Here is a 14,853-nt window from a genome sequence, read left to right on the forward strand (position 1 = left end):
CACGTCCCACTCGAACGGTGTTTAAATGTCAGATAGTCCAAGTGGGTTCTGCTGCAGCCAAACGGGCCGTGTCCTGTGAAGCCTGCTGGGGTCAGGGCCCCGATCCGCCAGCGGAGGACAGCACCCGCCTCAGCAGAACGCCATTCAGTAGGAAAAAGCTGTGAATGAATATATACGAGCAGGACGGGCAGTTTGGGGTATTAGGGATTTATTTGGTCTGAGTTTAACAAACACACACTTTAGTGAAACAATATTTACTCCTCATCTTCCAACAAAATGAAGAACTTCTCCTGTCCCAGTAATAAAAAGCAAACGTGTCATAAAAAATGTACAAAAACAAATTAAATTAAATGCGTTTCATTGAAATAAACACAATTCCATCTCCTTGGAACGTAACACTGCACAGTTCAAACATAAATGCAGACTATGGAGAAGAGTCACCGATGTCCAAACTGGAGCCTTGGAGCAAAGTGCAAACTTTGTCCTTTCAGGCAAAGCTGGAGTCCATCATCATCACCCGACCACCGGTACCACAGTTCAACAAGGTGCGTTTCCCTCCAGGAACCTCGTTCTGCTCAGTCAGGCTCGATTCAGGTCCAGAATCGTTTCCTACAGAATCGTAATCTCTGTCTCTTGGTTCTGGTACGCCTCCTCCTGCATCTCAGCGTACATCTGGTCCATCCTCTGGAAGGCCTGGTAGCCCTTCTTACCTGCAGACAAGTGCAAAGAAGCAAATGGTAAAGATAAGTGATAAACTATGATCTACTGCATCAACACAACTGGTACCAAAGGAGAGGACGGCTTCTCTGGCAGCGCTGCGAACGTCTTCATCTGGTGATCGATACAGGTCCGCTATGTGGTCCACACTCTCAGGTCGCCTGGTGAGACACACACACACACACACACACACACACACACACACACACACACACACACACACACACACACACACACACACACACACACACACACACACACACACACACACACACACAGTTACTACCACGCTAGACATTGAAGTAAAGCCGCTCTGATGCGTGTCTCACCCTGAGGCATTTAAGAGCCAGACAGGAGCCTTGTTGGATTTGAACATCAGTGCTTTTCAGAGTCTCTGTGTAAAAAACGATCGCCTGAAAAAGGTAGAGAAACAACAGTCAGACGTGTCAGATGTAACAATGAGCCTTTACTGCTCACGCTTTTAAGAGCTTCTCTTTAAAACCAGCTGCATTTCCTAAAGTGTAGGATTATTTAGCGCTTATTAAGTGCTTTTACTTTGACGTACAGGTATCTGTTAATACGGCAGTACTTTCACCACGTCATGATGCAGACGTTGCTGCTGTGGCTGATGTCCTGTCGTCCTCAGGTATAAAACATTCAATGGCAGAGTTTCACTCTACAGAGTGAGCATCCTATTAGCGTGTAGCCGTTAGCCTGGCTATAGCTCACCCTGCTCCTGAAGGCCTTGAAGCCTGCAGCCCTGCAGAGACAGTTGGCAGCAGCTTTGCAGACTTTGTGGTTGGAGTCGTTGTGCAGAGCAGCCAGGGTCTGCAGCGTGCAGGTGAGTGGGAGGAGCCCGGCAAGGCGCCGCCCCTGCAGCTTATTCAAAGCCCGCCTCCTTTTGGGGCCCCTCAGGGCCGACAGGATGTACTCTGAAACACACCAGCCAAGTTAATGCACCCATGTGCAAGCCAGAGTCCAATACTGAGCAGAGGAACGTGCCGTCAGCACACGAAGATCGGGAGGAAGCAGGGAAGCATGGGTCGGACTCTTCCTATCAACATATTTTGGCAGCGAGCGGAGTCATGTGGCTTTTAAAAATCCTCACACGCCCAGTTTGGCATTAATGCTGACAGATGGTCCAGATGCCTCAGGATCTGGGAGCATTCCAGAAATCGCAGCAAACTAAAAGCCCAGCAGAGAAGTGGAAGAGGAGACCATTCCTCAGCTCTGGGACACACCCAGGCACGCTGCAGCGGTCCGTTTACAGTTAGAATGCTGTCGTTTTAGTGTCTGGAGGTTTTCTGCTTCACTGTATTTGACTCCACACCAGGGCTTAGTGACCTGCTAACATGACGACCAGTCATCTGAGTTCTGATCTGCCCCAGAGCTCCAGTTTAGCACCAGTCACTGTGTGACCTGCCCTAGAAAAACATCCTCACAGTTCTGAAGCACTGCATAGAACAATCTCAAACCTACAGCTTTCTGCAGAATCCATCCTCTCAATAGTTTTGAAGTGTCCCTTTATTGCGATCTCAGTCCTCAGACGCGTGTGGAGGCTTGTGAACGAAGGCCTACCTTCCTTGGAGAGGCGTGAGATGTGGTCACCCACTCCTGAACGCCCCAGCGTTTCAGAAACACCGACAGCTGGAAGATGGTGACTCTCTCCTGGGCTGCAGACGGGTCGAGGGTCGGGAACCATTCGACAGGTGGACTGAACCTGCTGCAGGAGCTGGGCGAACACTGGAACACAGAAGCAGAAGGCACTGAGCTCAGCCGGCAGGAAGCAGGAAGCAGTGAGCTCCGCCGGCAGGAAGCAGTGAGCTCAGCCGGCAGGAAGCAGGAAGCACTGAGCTCAGCCGGCAGGAAGCAGGAAGCAGTGAGCTCAGCCGGCAGGAAGCAGGAAGCAGTGAGCTCCGCCGGCAGGAAGCAGGGAGCAGTGAGCTCCGCTGGCAGGAAGCAGGAAGCAGTGAGCTCCGCCGGCTGGAAGCAGTGAGCTCCGCTGGCAGGAAGCAGGAAGCAGTGAGCTCCGCTGGCAGGAAGCAGGAAGCAGTGAGCTCCGCCGGCTGGAAGCAGTGAGCTCCGCCGTCAGGAAGCAGGAAGCAGTGAGCTCCGCTGGCAGGAAGCAGGAAGCAGTGAGCTCCGCCGGCAGGAAGCAGTGAGCTCAGCCGTCAGGAAGCAGTGAGCTCAGCCGTCAGGAAGCAGGAAGCAGTGAGCTCAGCCGTCAGGAAGCAGGAAGCAGTGAGCTCAGCCGTCAGGAAGCAGGAAGCAGTGAGCTCAGCCGTCAGGAAGCAGTGAGCTCAGCCGTCAGGAAGCAGGAAGCAGTGAGCTCCGCCGGCTGGAAGCAGTGAGCGGCGTCTCCGCCTGTCTCAGGCGTTAGCTCACCTCTTTCCGACTGGCCAGGCTGCTTGGCCTTCACTTTGTGCGTGTAGCGTTTTCTCAGCGTCCTGGAGAAGCTCTCACACGGACACCAGAACGGAGAACCGGTGCCGTTCACACACTCCTCCCAGAACTGCAGCGTGTCCCTGCTTCTCTGGGCCTTAGGCAGAACTGAAGACGAGAATGACCTCCGTCATTCAGCGAACGCAAATGACTTCCTATGAGACAAAGAGGTTTTCACTAACTGTCACGGGCAGAGAGGACGTCGTTCTTTTCCAGCAGGAGACAACTGACTCCCTCCAGGACTTCAGCCTGCAGAGCCATCTCCTCCAGCAGGTCCCGCCGAGCCGGACCGAAGGCCGTCGTCTGCGTCATCTGAGGAGACGTCACTGGTAAGACTCAGATTTGTCCATGCTTTGACCCAGTCTACACTGCACAGACAGTGTCGCACCTGCAGCAGGAGGCAGCAGATATCCAGCTGAGTCTCCAGAGCCTGGTCTAGACTCCAGTTCCCAGAAGTCAGAGGGGCAACGACCAGCTCGTCCTCAGAAGCGGACTGGCTTTGCTGTGAGAGGAGGCCGAGGCTTCTCACGGTGCTCTGCTGGAGGGAACTGATGCTGGAGGACACAAAGCACGGACCAGTGGCTTGACCTCGGTGCTCACGCTTTCATTCGTTATTCTGAGACTCACCCGCTGTCCTTGAGCCTCAGGCTGCCCAAACAGGAGCCGTCCTCGTCCGCATTGAAGTCATGTGACAGGAAGTCAAAGCTGCCGAGGACCTCCTCCACGGCCAGCGTCTCCTCTGAGGGGGAGCTCCTCAGCAGGGAGAGGTCGTTCTGCAGGAGGACGTGGACACGTTCAACGCGTGACAGGCGTTCACGCGACCACACACAAACACACAAACCTTGAGGATCGTGGCCAGGTGTAGTATCTTGTTGTCCAGGGCCTTGGCCTCCTTCTCAGAGCAGCTGTGCTTGTGCAACGTCACCTCCAGGTCTGAGAGCTGCGCTGCCAGCCTGAGGGTCTGGGTCCTGCGCTGGGCCCCGCTCCCCCCGGCCCGTCCTGGGATCGGACCGGACGCGGCCTCTGGAGGCTGAGGAGCGGAGGACGAGTCCTGGAAGAAACCAAAGAGTCACGGTCGAGACGAGACCTGGAGCAGTCCCACATGACAGGGTCCGAACCTGCACGCTGACCGTGGCCCGGCCCGCTCCCTGCGTCTCAGCCTCTGCGTCTCCACTCTTCCTGAGGAGGTCCGGAGTACTGGGCCTGTGTCAGGAGCAAACGCTGACGTGATGAGAACCTGAAGCGAGTGATCGGAGGAGGACCAGCAGGCCGGCGTTCTCACCTCTGGAGAGCTGGGATGGATCCTGTCTCAGCCTCCGGAGCAGATGCATTGAGGCAGTGAGATGCACCTCCCCACTGCTCCTCCCCCCTCCCCAGCTGGGTGTGGCTTCCTGCCAGGCTGTGGTCCTGGCTGCTGCTGGACAGGAAGCTCTGAGCCCGCGTCAGACTGTGGATGAAGCAGGGATTGTAGTCGTCTTCCAACCAACACCCTGCAGCCGTCAGGACGGCGAGCTCACCTGGCGTGGGGCCCTGGAGGCGCCTGCGAGGCGTCGGACAGGTAGCTGAGCAGAGACAACGCCGCCCCGGTTCTGATGAGACAGCAGAGACGGCAGGGAGCCTTCCTGCACCATGGACTGCGTGGAGCAGAGGAAGGTTAGAGCCGTGAGGCGCAGGCCTGTGAGCTGCCTGCAGCGTTCCTCACCATCAAGTACTTCTCGGTGAAGGAGGGGGAGCTCGGCGCCGTCCAGCTGTAGACGGAGCTCTTCCTGCTGCTCACCGACTGCCTGCTCACAGACAGCGGCCTCAGCCTGTCGGCGTTGTCGAAGGGGCTGCGGGAGCAAACAGACGTTTTCTGCTGAGTGACAGTTCACCGAAGGTTCACACACACAGCTGCTGCCTGGATGCAAAGCTGGAACCTGCTGTGGGTTTGACTGCAGGCTGCTCAGCGTTTGGACAAACTGTGAACCTGAAATACCCCGTGCACGGACGAGCGTGCACGGACGAGCGTGCACGGACGAGCGTGCACGTGTTACTCACACTGCGCCACGCGGTTCAGTACCTAAACACGTGGCAAATCGGTAGAAAGCGGTTTCCTTTTCATTTATGACCTAACGTCACATGTGACCAGGGCTGAGGATCGGAACCAGGCCCAGAGGTCAGAGGTCAGAGGTCAGGATGTGTCTGCGTGTCCGTACTTCCAGGTCACTTCCAGTTGGAGTTTCATAGTTCCCAGCTCTGTGACGTCCACCAGCATCAGCTGAGGTCTCGCCACGAAGAAGTCCGCGCTCGCACACGTTACCATGCCAACCAGCAGCCAACCCAAACCCTTGGCCTCCGTCACCTGCAAGGAAGGAGGAAACAAGGAAACAATGCAGGAAACCAGCTGAATCTGATTTGGTCCTGACCTTCAGTTCACGTTTTACCTTAATCTCAAAGTTGTGGTGTATGTGGGGGAGGAAGACCATCTCCTCTTCATCCCAGGCCTGTGTGTCATCAGATTCGATCCGTCCTCTGATTTTCCATCGCTGGCGACCCAAACGTACGACCACCTGGTTGGACACGACGAGACGGGTCAGAACCGACTTTATTCCAACATGGCGTCTGTGAAGCCGGCAGCTCACCTCGTACTGGTCCCCGGGGCAGAGTCGAGCGAAGCCGATCAGACCTGGAGGAGAAAGGGGTGTTGGAGGAGGCCGTGTTCCCAGCGACCCGTGGTTGTGTGTGTGTGTGTGTGTGTGTGTGTACCTTTCATTTTAATGTGCAGCTCTCCCAGGAGGATCTCCAGCTCCCCTTCCATCACAGACATGTCCTGGAGGGAGAAGCTGCGTTAAAGGCAGCTGAACAGAGAGCCTCCTCCTCTGTGGCCCAACGGACAGAACAGAACCGAGCCTGAGGCCGAGACGGAACCGCGGAGCAGCAGCATTTCATTCACTTCAAACAACATCATCATGAAACAACTTCCTGAATCTGTCTAAATAGAACTCTGCTGCTGAGTCCGTCTGCTCTCAGCCCCAACAGATTCTGTCTCGTCAGCAGTTTTGACTAGAATTCAGACCATAATACACCATTATTTTTATTAAGCTAGGCAGCTGTCCACATGTGAATCTACAGCTGGTAAAATATTATGAATGTCCTGTTTGGAATCCAACATGCAGCCACATCTGTGTGTGTGTGTGTGTGTGTGTGTGTGTGTGTGTGTGTGTGTGTGTGTGACGCTGGTTTAATCACTGTTAAAGAGAAGACGATTGGTGCAAATAACATTCAGACTCAAACAAACAGTCGAAGCGACGATGCGAAGTGGCTGAAAGTGGAGCGTGTGATTGAGGCCCACAGACGCTGTGAAGGAGCCGCAGTCGTCGGTATCGACCCGAGAATGACCCGCGGCGGCGTCGCACAGAACCGCCTCCGCGCAGCCATCGGGCGGCGCCGTGACCCGCGGAGCCCTGGGCCGAGGAACATTAGAGCCTTAAAGCAGAGTGCGACTGCTGCGTGTGTGTTTCAGCCTCTGCTTCGGTCGCGACAGCAGTGATTCGACCTTTCACACGAGATGCGTTTGTCACATCAGACTCAATGTTTGCATCTTATTTTGGCTAGAATCTGCTTCAAGCAAGCCAGAGTGTAGCGAGGGAAGGGCTCTGGGACCGTGTGAGGGCGCGGGCGGCTCCACTACCTGCAGGCTGTGCCTGTGGTTGTGGCTGAGCTCCAGCAGACTCTCTCTGGACGCTCGCGTGGACGGCGACAGCGCGAAGGCCCTCTTCATGTTGACGGCTCCCTGACACAGCCTCCACTGGATGCAGTAGGTCTCGTAGAGCTCCTCCACCTGCAGAGACAGGCCCAAAGTGGGACGCAAATACTATGGGATGTGGTGTGTGTGAAGACAAGGTGCAGCGCTTTACTTTGCTGATCTGGAACTCCAGGCGCCGTATGTGTCGCTCCAGCGCTCTGATCTCCTGTCAACGGAACCAGAAACAGTCAGGTTCCACTTCCTTCTCTGTCAAAGAGCTCTGACCTGATGGTTAAATGTTACCTTCTCCAGATCGTAGAGGAACGCCTGAAACCAGAGAAAAGGCATCGTCGTCATCATCATCATCATCATCATCATCTTCATCATAACAGCAGCTACGGCCCCTCCCACCCTGCTCTCACCAGTCTGGAGTTCCTCTTGGTCTCTCGCTGCTGGGACGACAGCACGTCCATCTCTGCCTGGAGGACGTCCAGGAACTCCCTGAGAAACGAGCTCATTCTCTCATCGCAGCTTTTCTACTCGCAGCACACGCCGGAAAGGTTCTCTACTCACTTGAGTCCTTTGCGAAGCGCCAAGAAGATGCGGTCGACCTGCTGGGGCTGCACGGGCCGGACGGCGGCGCCTCTGCTGGCAGACAGGTGCATGCTGGGAGCTTTAGGCGTCGCGGCTTTGCTGCGCAGGGAGCTGCGAGCCGGCGGCGGCCTGGAAGCAAACAGAGGCCTTTAATCGTCAGCCGCCATGTTGGCGCTCGGCGCCGCTGACTTCTGCTGCCTCACGCTCTCATTCTGGCTTCTGACTGAAGTGGTGTCATTTCAGAGCGTCCCCCGACTCACGAACACGCGTGAGAATAAACTCAGGACGTAAACAGACAGACATAAATTTAGGAGCCGGTTCGTTTGTTTTCATTTAAAATCGGTCATATTTTTGCAGAACAGAAGATTTGTAACGATGTCCCCTGTAATTATGGATTCAGACGTTTCCTGGGTGTGTCCGATTTGTCTTCTCTCTGTTTGTGTCTCGTCACTTCGTGTTCCCGTCAACATCAAAGAGCCACGATGGAGAACAGAGGGACCGCACAGCGTGTGATCCCATGAAGACCTCAGCGCCGCCGTGGACGCGGCTCCAGGACCGTGGACCCGTCACAGATAAAGAACTTCCTGCTTCCAGTCGCATCACACTGACACACGTTCAAAGGGACGCGAGGCTCTGCTCAAGGCTCAACGGGAGCGAAGCGGCAGGTGAAGTCCTCGGTGACCTCGCTGGAGGCTGGAGGCCCAGTTTGGTCCCGTAGCAGAGCTGAGGACGCTGGTGTGGCCTGAAGCGGGTTCAGGCTGTGGTTCCGGTTCGGCTGAGGACACAGGAAGTGCATTCCTCATTCTCTCTCTGGGAGCGACAGTCAACATCTGCCCCTTGTTTCATTCACAAATAACATGGTGACGTCTGTGGTGCGTTCACTGTCAGTGAGGAACCGGCTCGTTCCTCCGCTCGAGGGCGAAGGGATTTCCATCGACAGTTAACAGGACGCGTCGTTGCCTTTGGTTTACAGTGTTTTTGTAGAAACTAAAGCTGCTACAGTGTCTGATCATGAGTGGAGACGTGACGCTGTGTGACTCGTACCGTCGCCGTCCTGTCAGAGAGCTGAACCCAGTGAAGGAGCGGCTCCGTTGGACCGGACCTGCAGACTCGAACCTCAGCTTCACCGACATCCTGCAGGGACACAAAGCAGGAGTCACACTCGGTTCTGACTCGGCGGCGCTTCGTTCTCCAGGACTCATGGTCCAGTTTCACCTTGTTTACGTCCACTTCTGCTCCACATGCAAACACTTAAATCAACGAGTGAGAGAGGATTCAAAAACAGGAAACAGAGCAGCAGCTTCAGAGACACACACGCACACACACTACATTTACAGCCGCGTTGGTCTCGTGCACATGTTTAGAGAGAAACTTCATATCTGGAACGAATGAAGCGTCTTTGACAGAGTTGGTCCAAACTAGAAGTACTGGTTAAAAAGAGGATAAACTTGATTGACTTTTTTCCATTTTGCAGCTGGATTCAGTCAAAATGGAACTGAAGGACAACAACATTTACAAGCCGTGTAGTTGTGAGCAGGTGGAAGCAGCTCCAAACGCTGGGCCGGCGCCGCAGGTTCCCCGTCCTGGTTCTGATCCGTGTCTGCACTTGTTTGGCTTGTTGGACTTGGTGGTTCCGACCCTCACGGTTTGGACAACGACAGCTTGAACAAACAGCAGAGCTGTGCTGCCAGAATGAAGTAGTTCACAATAACCCAGATGTGAAATATACCAGAACCAACACACACGCTGAGCAACCGCTCAAAACAGCAGCGCAGAGATTGGAACCCGGGTCCAGTCCTGCACATCAGCGCCGGAGCCACAAAGACAGAGACGCTTTGCCTTTAACCCCAGCGTCGCAGGAACATCACACAACGCTTGATGGTTCTTCCTTCAACCCGGTTCAGGCCCGAATGACCGAACCATGTGCTCGGTTAATGTTAAAATCGGGTTTGAGCGCTGTGCTCAATAGTTGGAGTGGGACACACGATCTGAAGACTTCAGATCAGGTGCCTCTGGGTTGTTGAAAGGTTCAGAGAAAAGCTGGAACCGGACCTCCAGGTGGTCCACTGGGCCCGTGTGGCGAGGAGGTGGGAGGTTGGGCTGCAAGTGTGTCTGTGTATCAGAATATGAACGTTTAGTGTCAGTGTGTGAGCTGAGGTTCTGCTCCATGAAGCAGCTCCAGGACCAGACAGAACTCGACCAGAACCATTTGATTCTTCTGCTTTTCATGGTTTGGGCCGTCTCTTCCTCAGGGGCTTCAGTGGTTCCGTTCCATTGCACAGTCAGCCTCTTTTCTACGTCAGCATTGGCCTGGTTCTGGCTGCACCCACCAGTTCTGCCCTCTCACAGTGAACGGGCTCGTTAGTGAGGAAGTCCCTGAGGACGACCCGGCGCTGAGCCAATGCCAGCACCGGTGTCACTGTGGGAGCCCAGACCCGAACACACGGGTCAAAGGTCTGGGCCACTCAGCTCCAACACACAACAGACAGAAATCTGAAGGATCGGATGGGTGAATCCAGAGCAAACAGAACCCAAGTGTGGAAACAAACAAATCCGCTTTGTGCATGTAAACATTCAAGAGCAGAGAAGCAGCAGATCGTTCCAATAACCGGCCTTTTGTGAGGAATTCAGAGAATTTAACGAGTTTGTGCCTCCAGCACATTTTTAAATGAAACCATGCAGGAGCAGTGAAGGAAACACATGAAGGGGTCACGAGGCTACGCAACGCACGGCCGTGTTCATCATCGTTTGGTCGTTGCCATGACAACGCACGCCCACCATCATTACTATGGCTTCCAACAGCAGCAGGTGATGATTGCTTCATGCCACTGAAACGCTGACGGTGCTCTGTCCAAACTGGTTCCGGTTCTGGACCCCTACGCGTCACAGCTTGACTGCTAATGCAACTAATCTGAAGACAAAGCCTTGCCTCGGTGAGCGACTGATGGCGTCTCTGCAGACATGCGTCATGTCCAGTGACCTGGGGCTGTGATTTCCTGATTAGATCAACACGGCTCACGTTCCTGTGGCTGCTTTGTAATCGAGCACATGGGAAACAGCTTGGGAACGTTGTGTATGGACATCTCCAGTCTCCTGGGTCCTCGTGTGTGTTTCTGGGCTCCAACCCCCAACCCTCCACTCACATCCTGCATCTCCTCCGTTAGTGAAAACATCTCATGCTCTTCTCATTTCGTCTTGAATTCTCCTCTCGCTTTCCATAATTTATGCTTTTATTCCTCCATCCTCCTCTCGCATCTTCTCAACAATCTCTGGCCCAAGGATCATTTGTTATCATTGAAAAACGGCTTTCTATTACTCTGAACGCTCTCCAGGGACCAGATCCACTTTCCAAACAAACAGACCACAAAACAACGTGTCCGTCCGGGCCGTGAAAGTGAGCCCAGCGCTCGTCAGAGCAGATGAAATGCTTTTCACACGAGCTCTGACAACGATCGGAGGGGTCAAAGGTCACGGTGACTCACGGTGAAGAAATAGGATGTTGTGGATTGAGTCACACAGTTTTCATAGCGCACTGGTTTTGACAGATCAGAGCTGGGTCCGGTTCTGCTCCGGGCCAGAGTTCATGCTGACCGTCGCCTCACTGAGGCCAAAGCAGGCTTTTATTTTGGAGGACGTGGCTGTGACCTGCCATCTTTTCCCATCTTCCTCACGGGGTTAAAGGTCGAGGACAAAGCAAACAGCCTGAACGCTGGCACCCATTCAAAGCAAAAAGCTCACAGCGGCGCTGATGAAGCCTTAACGTGCGCCGACGCGTCCCGAGCGACGATCCTGCTGACTAATGTTCTCTGCTTTCACCAAATCAGACCCTGGTGTCTTGACCTCACGCTGCGCTTGTGTTTTTGATCAGCTGTTGCTTCATGCGAGTGAGCTGGACTTTCAGCGCTCTGCTCGGTCACGATGTTCAGGTTCTGTTTGCGGAGTGAAGTGCTGAGAGGTGGGTGGAAACCTTAGGAAGCATTTATCACTGATGTGACAGAGGAGGAAACATCTGGAGGACGCAGACACACTTAAATCATTAATCCTAGTTTTGCAAGGCTGAATTATATAAGATGTTTGTGTTTAAAGGGGCCAAAACACTCGAAGCACCTCCTCCAGTGATAAACTGGGTGCTGCTCTGCCTGTTGTTGGCCTCCCTCTGCTGTTACGTAGTCACATCCAGGCTTCCTGTGTTTTCAGACGGAGCCAGAGCAAAGATTCAGAGCCTCTGCAGTAACTTCATCTCTCTAATCTATTGACATAAACTCCTTCAAACACAGTGCACCTCTGTTTTCCTGAGAAGAAACAAACATCTGGGCTTTTGTGCACATGCGTGGCTTCAGCGCACAAAAACACGGAGGCTCACGTCCACGTTCATCATCATCTGTAGATGAAAAACATCTGCCTCTGTCCAGATGTGCACAGTGACCGTCCTCATCTGGGTCTGGATGCACACGAGCCCAGTGCGTTCATCAACAAACAGAGTGGAGCTATGTGGAACATTTCCGTGAAACCCATCCATCCATCCATCCATTTTCTTAACCGCTTACTCCCTAGTGCGGGGTCGCGGGGTGCTGGAGCCTATCCCAGCTGGCTGCGGGCGAGAGGCAGGTCCACCCTGGACGGGTCAACAGTCCATCGCAGGGCAACACATAGACACACAACCATTCACTCACACACGCACACCTACGGGCAATGGAGAGAAGCCAATCAACCTAATGCACGTCTTTGGACTGTGGGAGGAAGCCGGAGAACCCGGAGAGAACCCACGCAAACACGGGGAGAACGTGCAAACTCCACACAGAAAGGCACCAGGGTCGGAGGCGGTTCCGTGAAACCGTGGCTTTAAATCCTGATGTTTGATCAGAGGACGGCGTCAGCGCTGAGGAAGAACTTCACAGAGCAGAAAGGAGGGAAACTCCTCACCTCGATTGGTCCAATGGGTCAGATCCTGGTCCTGGTGCCGTCACTTCATCCTCAGTGTGTGCTGTGAAAGATGAAAGCAGCCTGTAAATACACACGACGTGTAACGAGTTGATGTGAGAATCCTGAAACAAACAGAAGCTCAATAACGTGGAGCTCACTGGACTCAACGACAGAATTAAAGCCACACCATTATTTTCCATCACACTTCTATAAATGACTGATTCATGAGGTGAGAGTGTTGTTGTTGGACGCATCGGTAAATTGAATCATCCACGACCAACCTCTCGAGGACACGGAGCTGAATTAATGTTTCCACAGCTTTGATTCTTTTCTGATACAGACTGAGGTCACAGCGAAGCCTCTGTCTGTCAGTGTTGTGTCTCTCAGGGAAACTCATTGTTTCTCTCCTTCTTCTTCTCCTCTGTTCTGCTCTGACTCTTGAAGAGGAGCAAATAGAAAAGCCAGAGAGGAGGAGGAGGAGGAGGAGGAAGGATGAGAGGAAACCTTCTGGGTTTGCAATCACTCTGCCTCCTGTTTTTCCAATAAACTGCTGTCAACACCACTTCTGCAGAGCATCCGCGCACACACACACGCAAACACGCGCACACACACACACACACACACACACACACACACACACACACACACACACACACACACACACACACACACACACACGCAAACACGCGCACACACACACACACACGCACAACACCCACACACCAACACTCTCACACACACACACACACACACCACACACACACACACGCACACACACACACACACACACACACACGCGCGCGCACACACACACGCGCGCACACACACACGCACACAAACACACACACACACACACGCACACGCACACGCAAACACGCACACACACACACACACACACACACACACACACACACACAAACACACACACACACACACACGCTGCGCACACACACACGCACACAAACACACACACACGCACGCACACACACACACACACACACACACACATCGCACACACATCGCACACATATCGCACGCGTCGCACAACGCAGAGCTTCAGACTTACGCAGAGCTGCAGAGGCTGCGCTGGCCCGTGTTCCTGATGTGACACCTTTTCTACGTTTCCTCGGCACTGAGTCGACTAATGAGCGACAGGTGCGGCACCATGCTGTGAGCTCGGACCGAGCCGTCCACTGAGCTGCCCGTCTGAAAACCTCACGAGCCGCCGGAGGTCCAGTCCCACATACGGGTCCCCTGCAGGCCTGGCCCGATCCACGCCACCCAGAAATGAAATCTCAGCTTACGCTGTATGTTTTACGCTGTAGGAGAAGCATCTAAGAACGAGCCGGAGCTCAGCAGCTGTTTGAAGATCAGATGTAACAGGACGAGGCACGGATGCGGGTCGTCATCGCGACACTGGAGGCATTTACAGCTTCACAGCATCTGATGAGAGCAGCAGCTCCGAGTGGCCCCGGTTCTGCTGCACATGCAGGTTTACTGGCTTCAGACGGGTCCGTTGGTTCCGTTAGGACACGGACCGACCCGTTCAGCTGCTCCCTGAGCTGCTGTGGGGTCTGAGCCAGGACTCCAGCCTGGGGGGGTCAGCACAGGGTCCGATGGCCCGAGAACCAACGTGTGCACCGTGAAGCTGCACGCTTGTGTTTCAGTTACGCAAAGTGAAAGCAATAAATCACAGTGAGAAGAGCAGATGGAATGAACGTGTCCAAGCATGAAGGCAGCGAGTGTGTGTCTCTGCTCAACCCTCACACTTCTGTTACAGCAGAGCGGCCTTTGAGTGATGGATTTGAAGCTCTGATATTGTTAATCTGGAAAAGTCGCTTTGTTATTATTCTATCAAGTGGAATTATGTTTATGTAAAGCTGATTTCTAACAGTTGCAGCATTTTTCACATTCTTTCCTGCAGTTTTACATTAAAACAAACCTCAGGTGGGTTTGATGACGGTTCACAGTCGTTGCCTGAGCTGCTGCAGATAAATGTTCCATTCATGTCACTGGACGTATCACACAACAGATGCACCAGTTGTAGTTCACTGCTGGTTCTCATAGGAACAGGGTCGGTTCCTCACTTCCCATGAACAAGGTTGAATCAGCCTGACGACTGCACACACGCACACGCACACGCACACGCACACGCACACACACACACACACACACACACACACACACACACACACACACACACACACACCTGGTTGGTCTCTGCTCAGCTGTCAGTGATCTGTCACTCATCTGACTCATATAAACACGCTTCCAGCCTGTTTCCTGTTTGTTGCTTGCTGCAGCCAGGTCCAGTCTGACGCTGGAGCCTCTGATCTGTTCTATGGTGCTGGTGCATCTCTGTGCTTACTGGGCGTGACTTGCCTCTGAATTGATGAAATGTGTATCTAGGAGTATGTTTGTTAAAATGAGACCTGCCTGCTTTGTGACCGGGT

At 53.7% G+C, this 14,853-nt stretch overlaps 1 protein-coding gene across 1 annotated transcript in view; it reads right to left on the reverse strand.

Annotated features, from left to right (window-relative positions):
- Window positions 1-191: 191 nt before the first annotated feature.
- Window positions 192-14,853, reverse strand: part of ripor3 (RIPOR family member 3) — an 18,976-nt gene continuing 4,314 nt past the window's right edge. Inside the window, 28 exon segments of the mRNA XM_055508856.1 lie at window positions 192-710; window positions 787-868; window positions 1,038-1,130; window positions 1,447-1,649; window positions 2,296-2,328; window positions 2,331-2,385; window positions 2,387-2,460; window positions 3,103-3,267; window positions 3,342-3,471; window positions 3,548-3,713; window positions 3,787-3,932; window positions 4,001-4,210; window positions 4,278-4,362; window positions 4,442-4,606; window positions 4,677-4,735; window positions 4,737-4,793; window positions 4,862-4,988; window positions 5,355-5,500; window positions 5,583-5,708; window positions 5,781-5,824; window positions 5,905-5,968; window positions 6,830-6,979; window positions 7,056-7,109; window positions 7,187-7,210; window positions 7,306-7,384; window positions 7,457-7,606; window positions 8,522-8,611; window positions 12,401-12,461. Of these exon segments, the coding sequence (XP_055364831.1) occupies window positions 610-710; window positions 787-868; window positions 1,038-1,130; window positions 1,447-1,649; window positions 2,296-2,328; window positions 2,331-2,385; window positions 2,387-2,460; window positions 3,103-3,267; window positions 3,342-3,471; window positions 3,548-3,713; window positions 3,787-3,932; window positions 4,001-4,210; window positions 4,278-4,362; window positions 4,442-4,606; window positions 4,677-4,735; window positions 4,737-4,793; window positions 4,862-4,988; window positions 5,355-5,500; window positions 5,583-5,708; window positions 5,781-5,824; window positions 5,905-5,968; window positions 6,830-6,979; window positions 7,056-7,109; window positions 7,187-7,210; window positions 7,306-7,384; window positions 7,457-7,606; window positions 8,522-8,610 (2,877 nt within the window). The 5' untranslated portion in view covers window position 8,611; window positions 12,401-12,461 and the 3' untranslated portion in view covers window positions 192-609.

Source organism: Betta splendens, chromosome 5 (assembly GCF_900634795.4).
Source record: "Betta splendens chromosome 5, fBetSpl5.4, whole genome shotgun sequence".
Taxonomy (NCBI): Eukaryota; Metazoa; Chordata; class Actinopteri; order Anabantiformes; family Osphronemidae; genus Betta; species Betta splendens.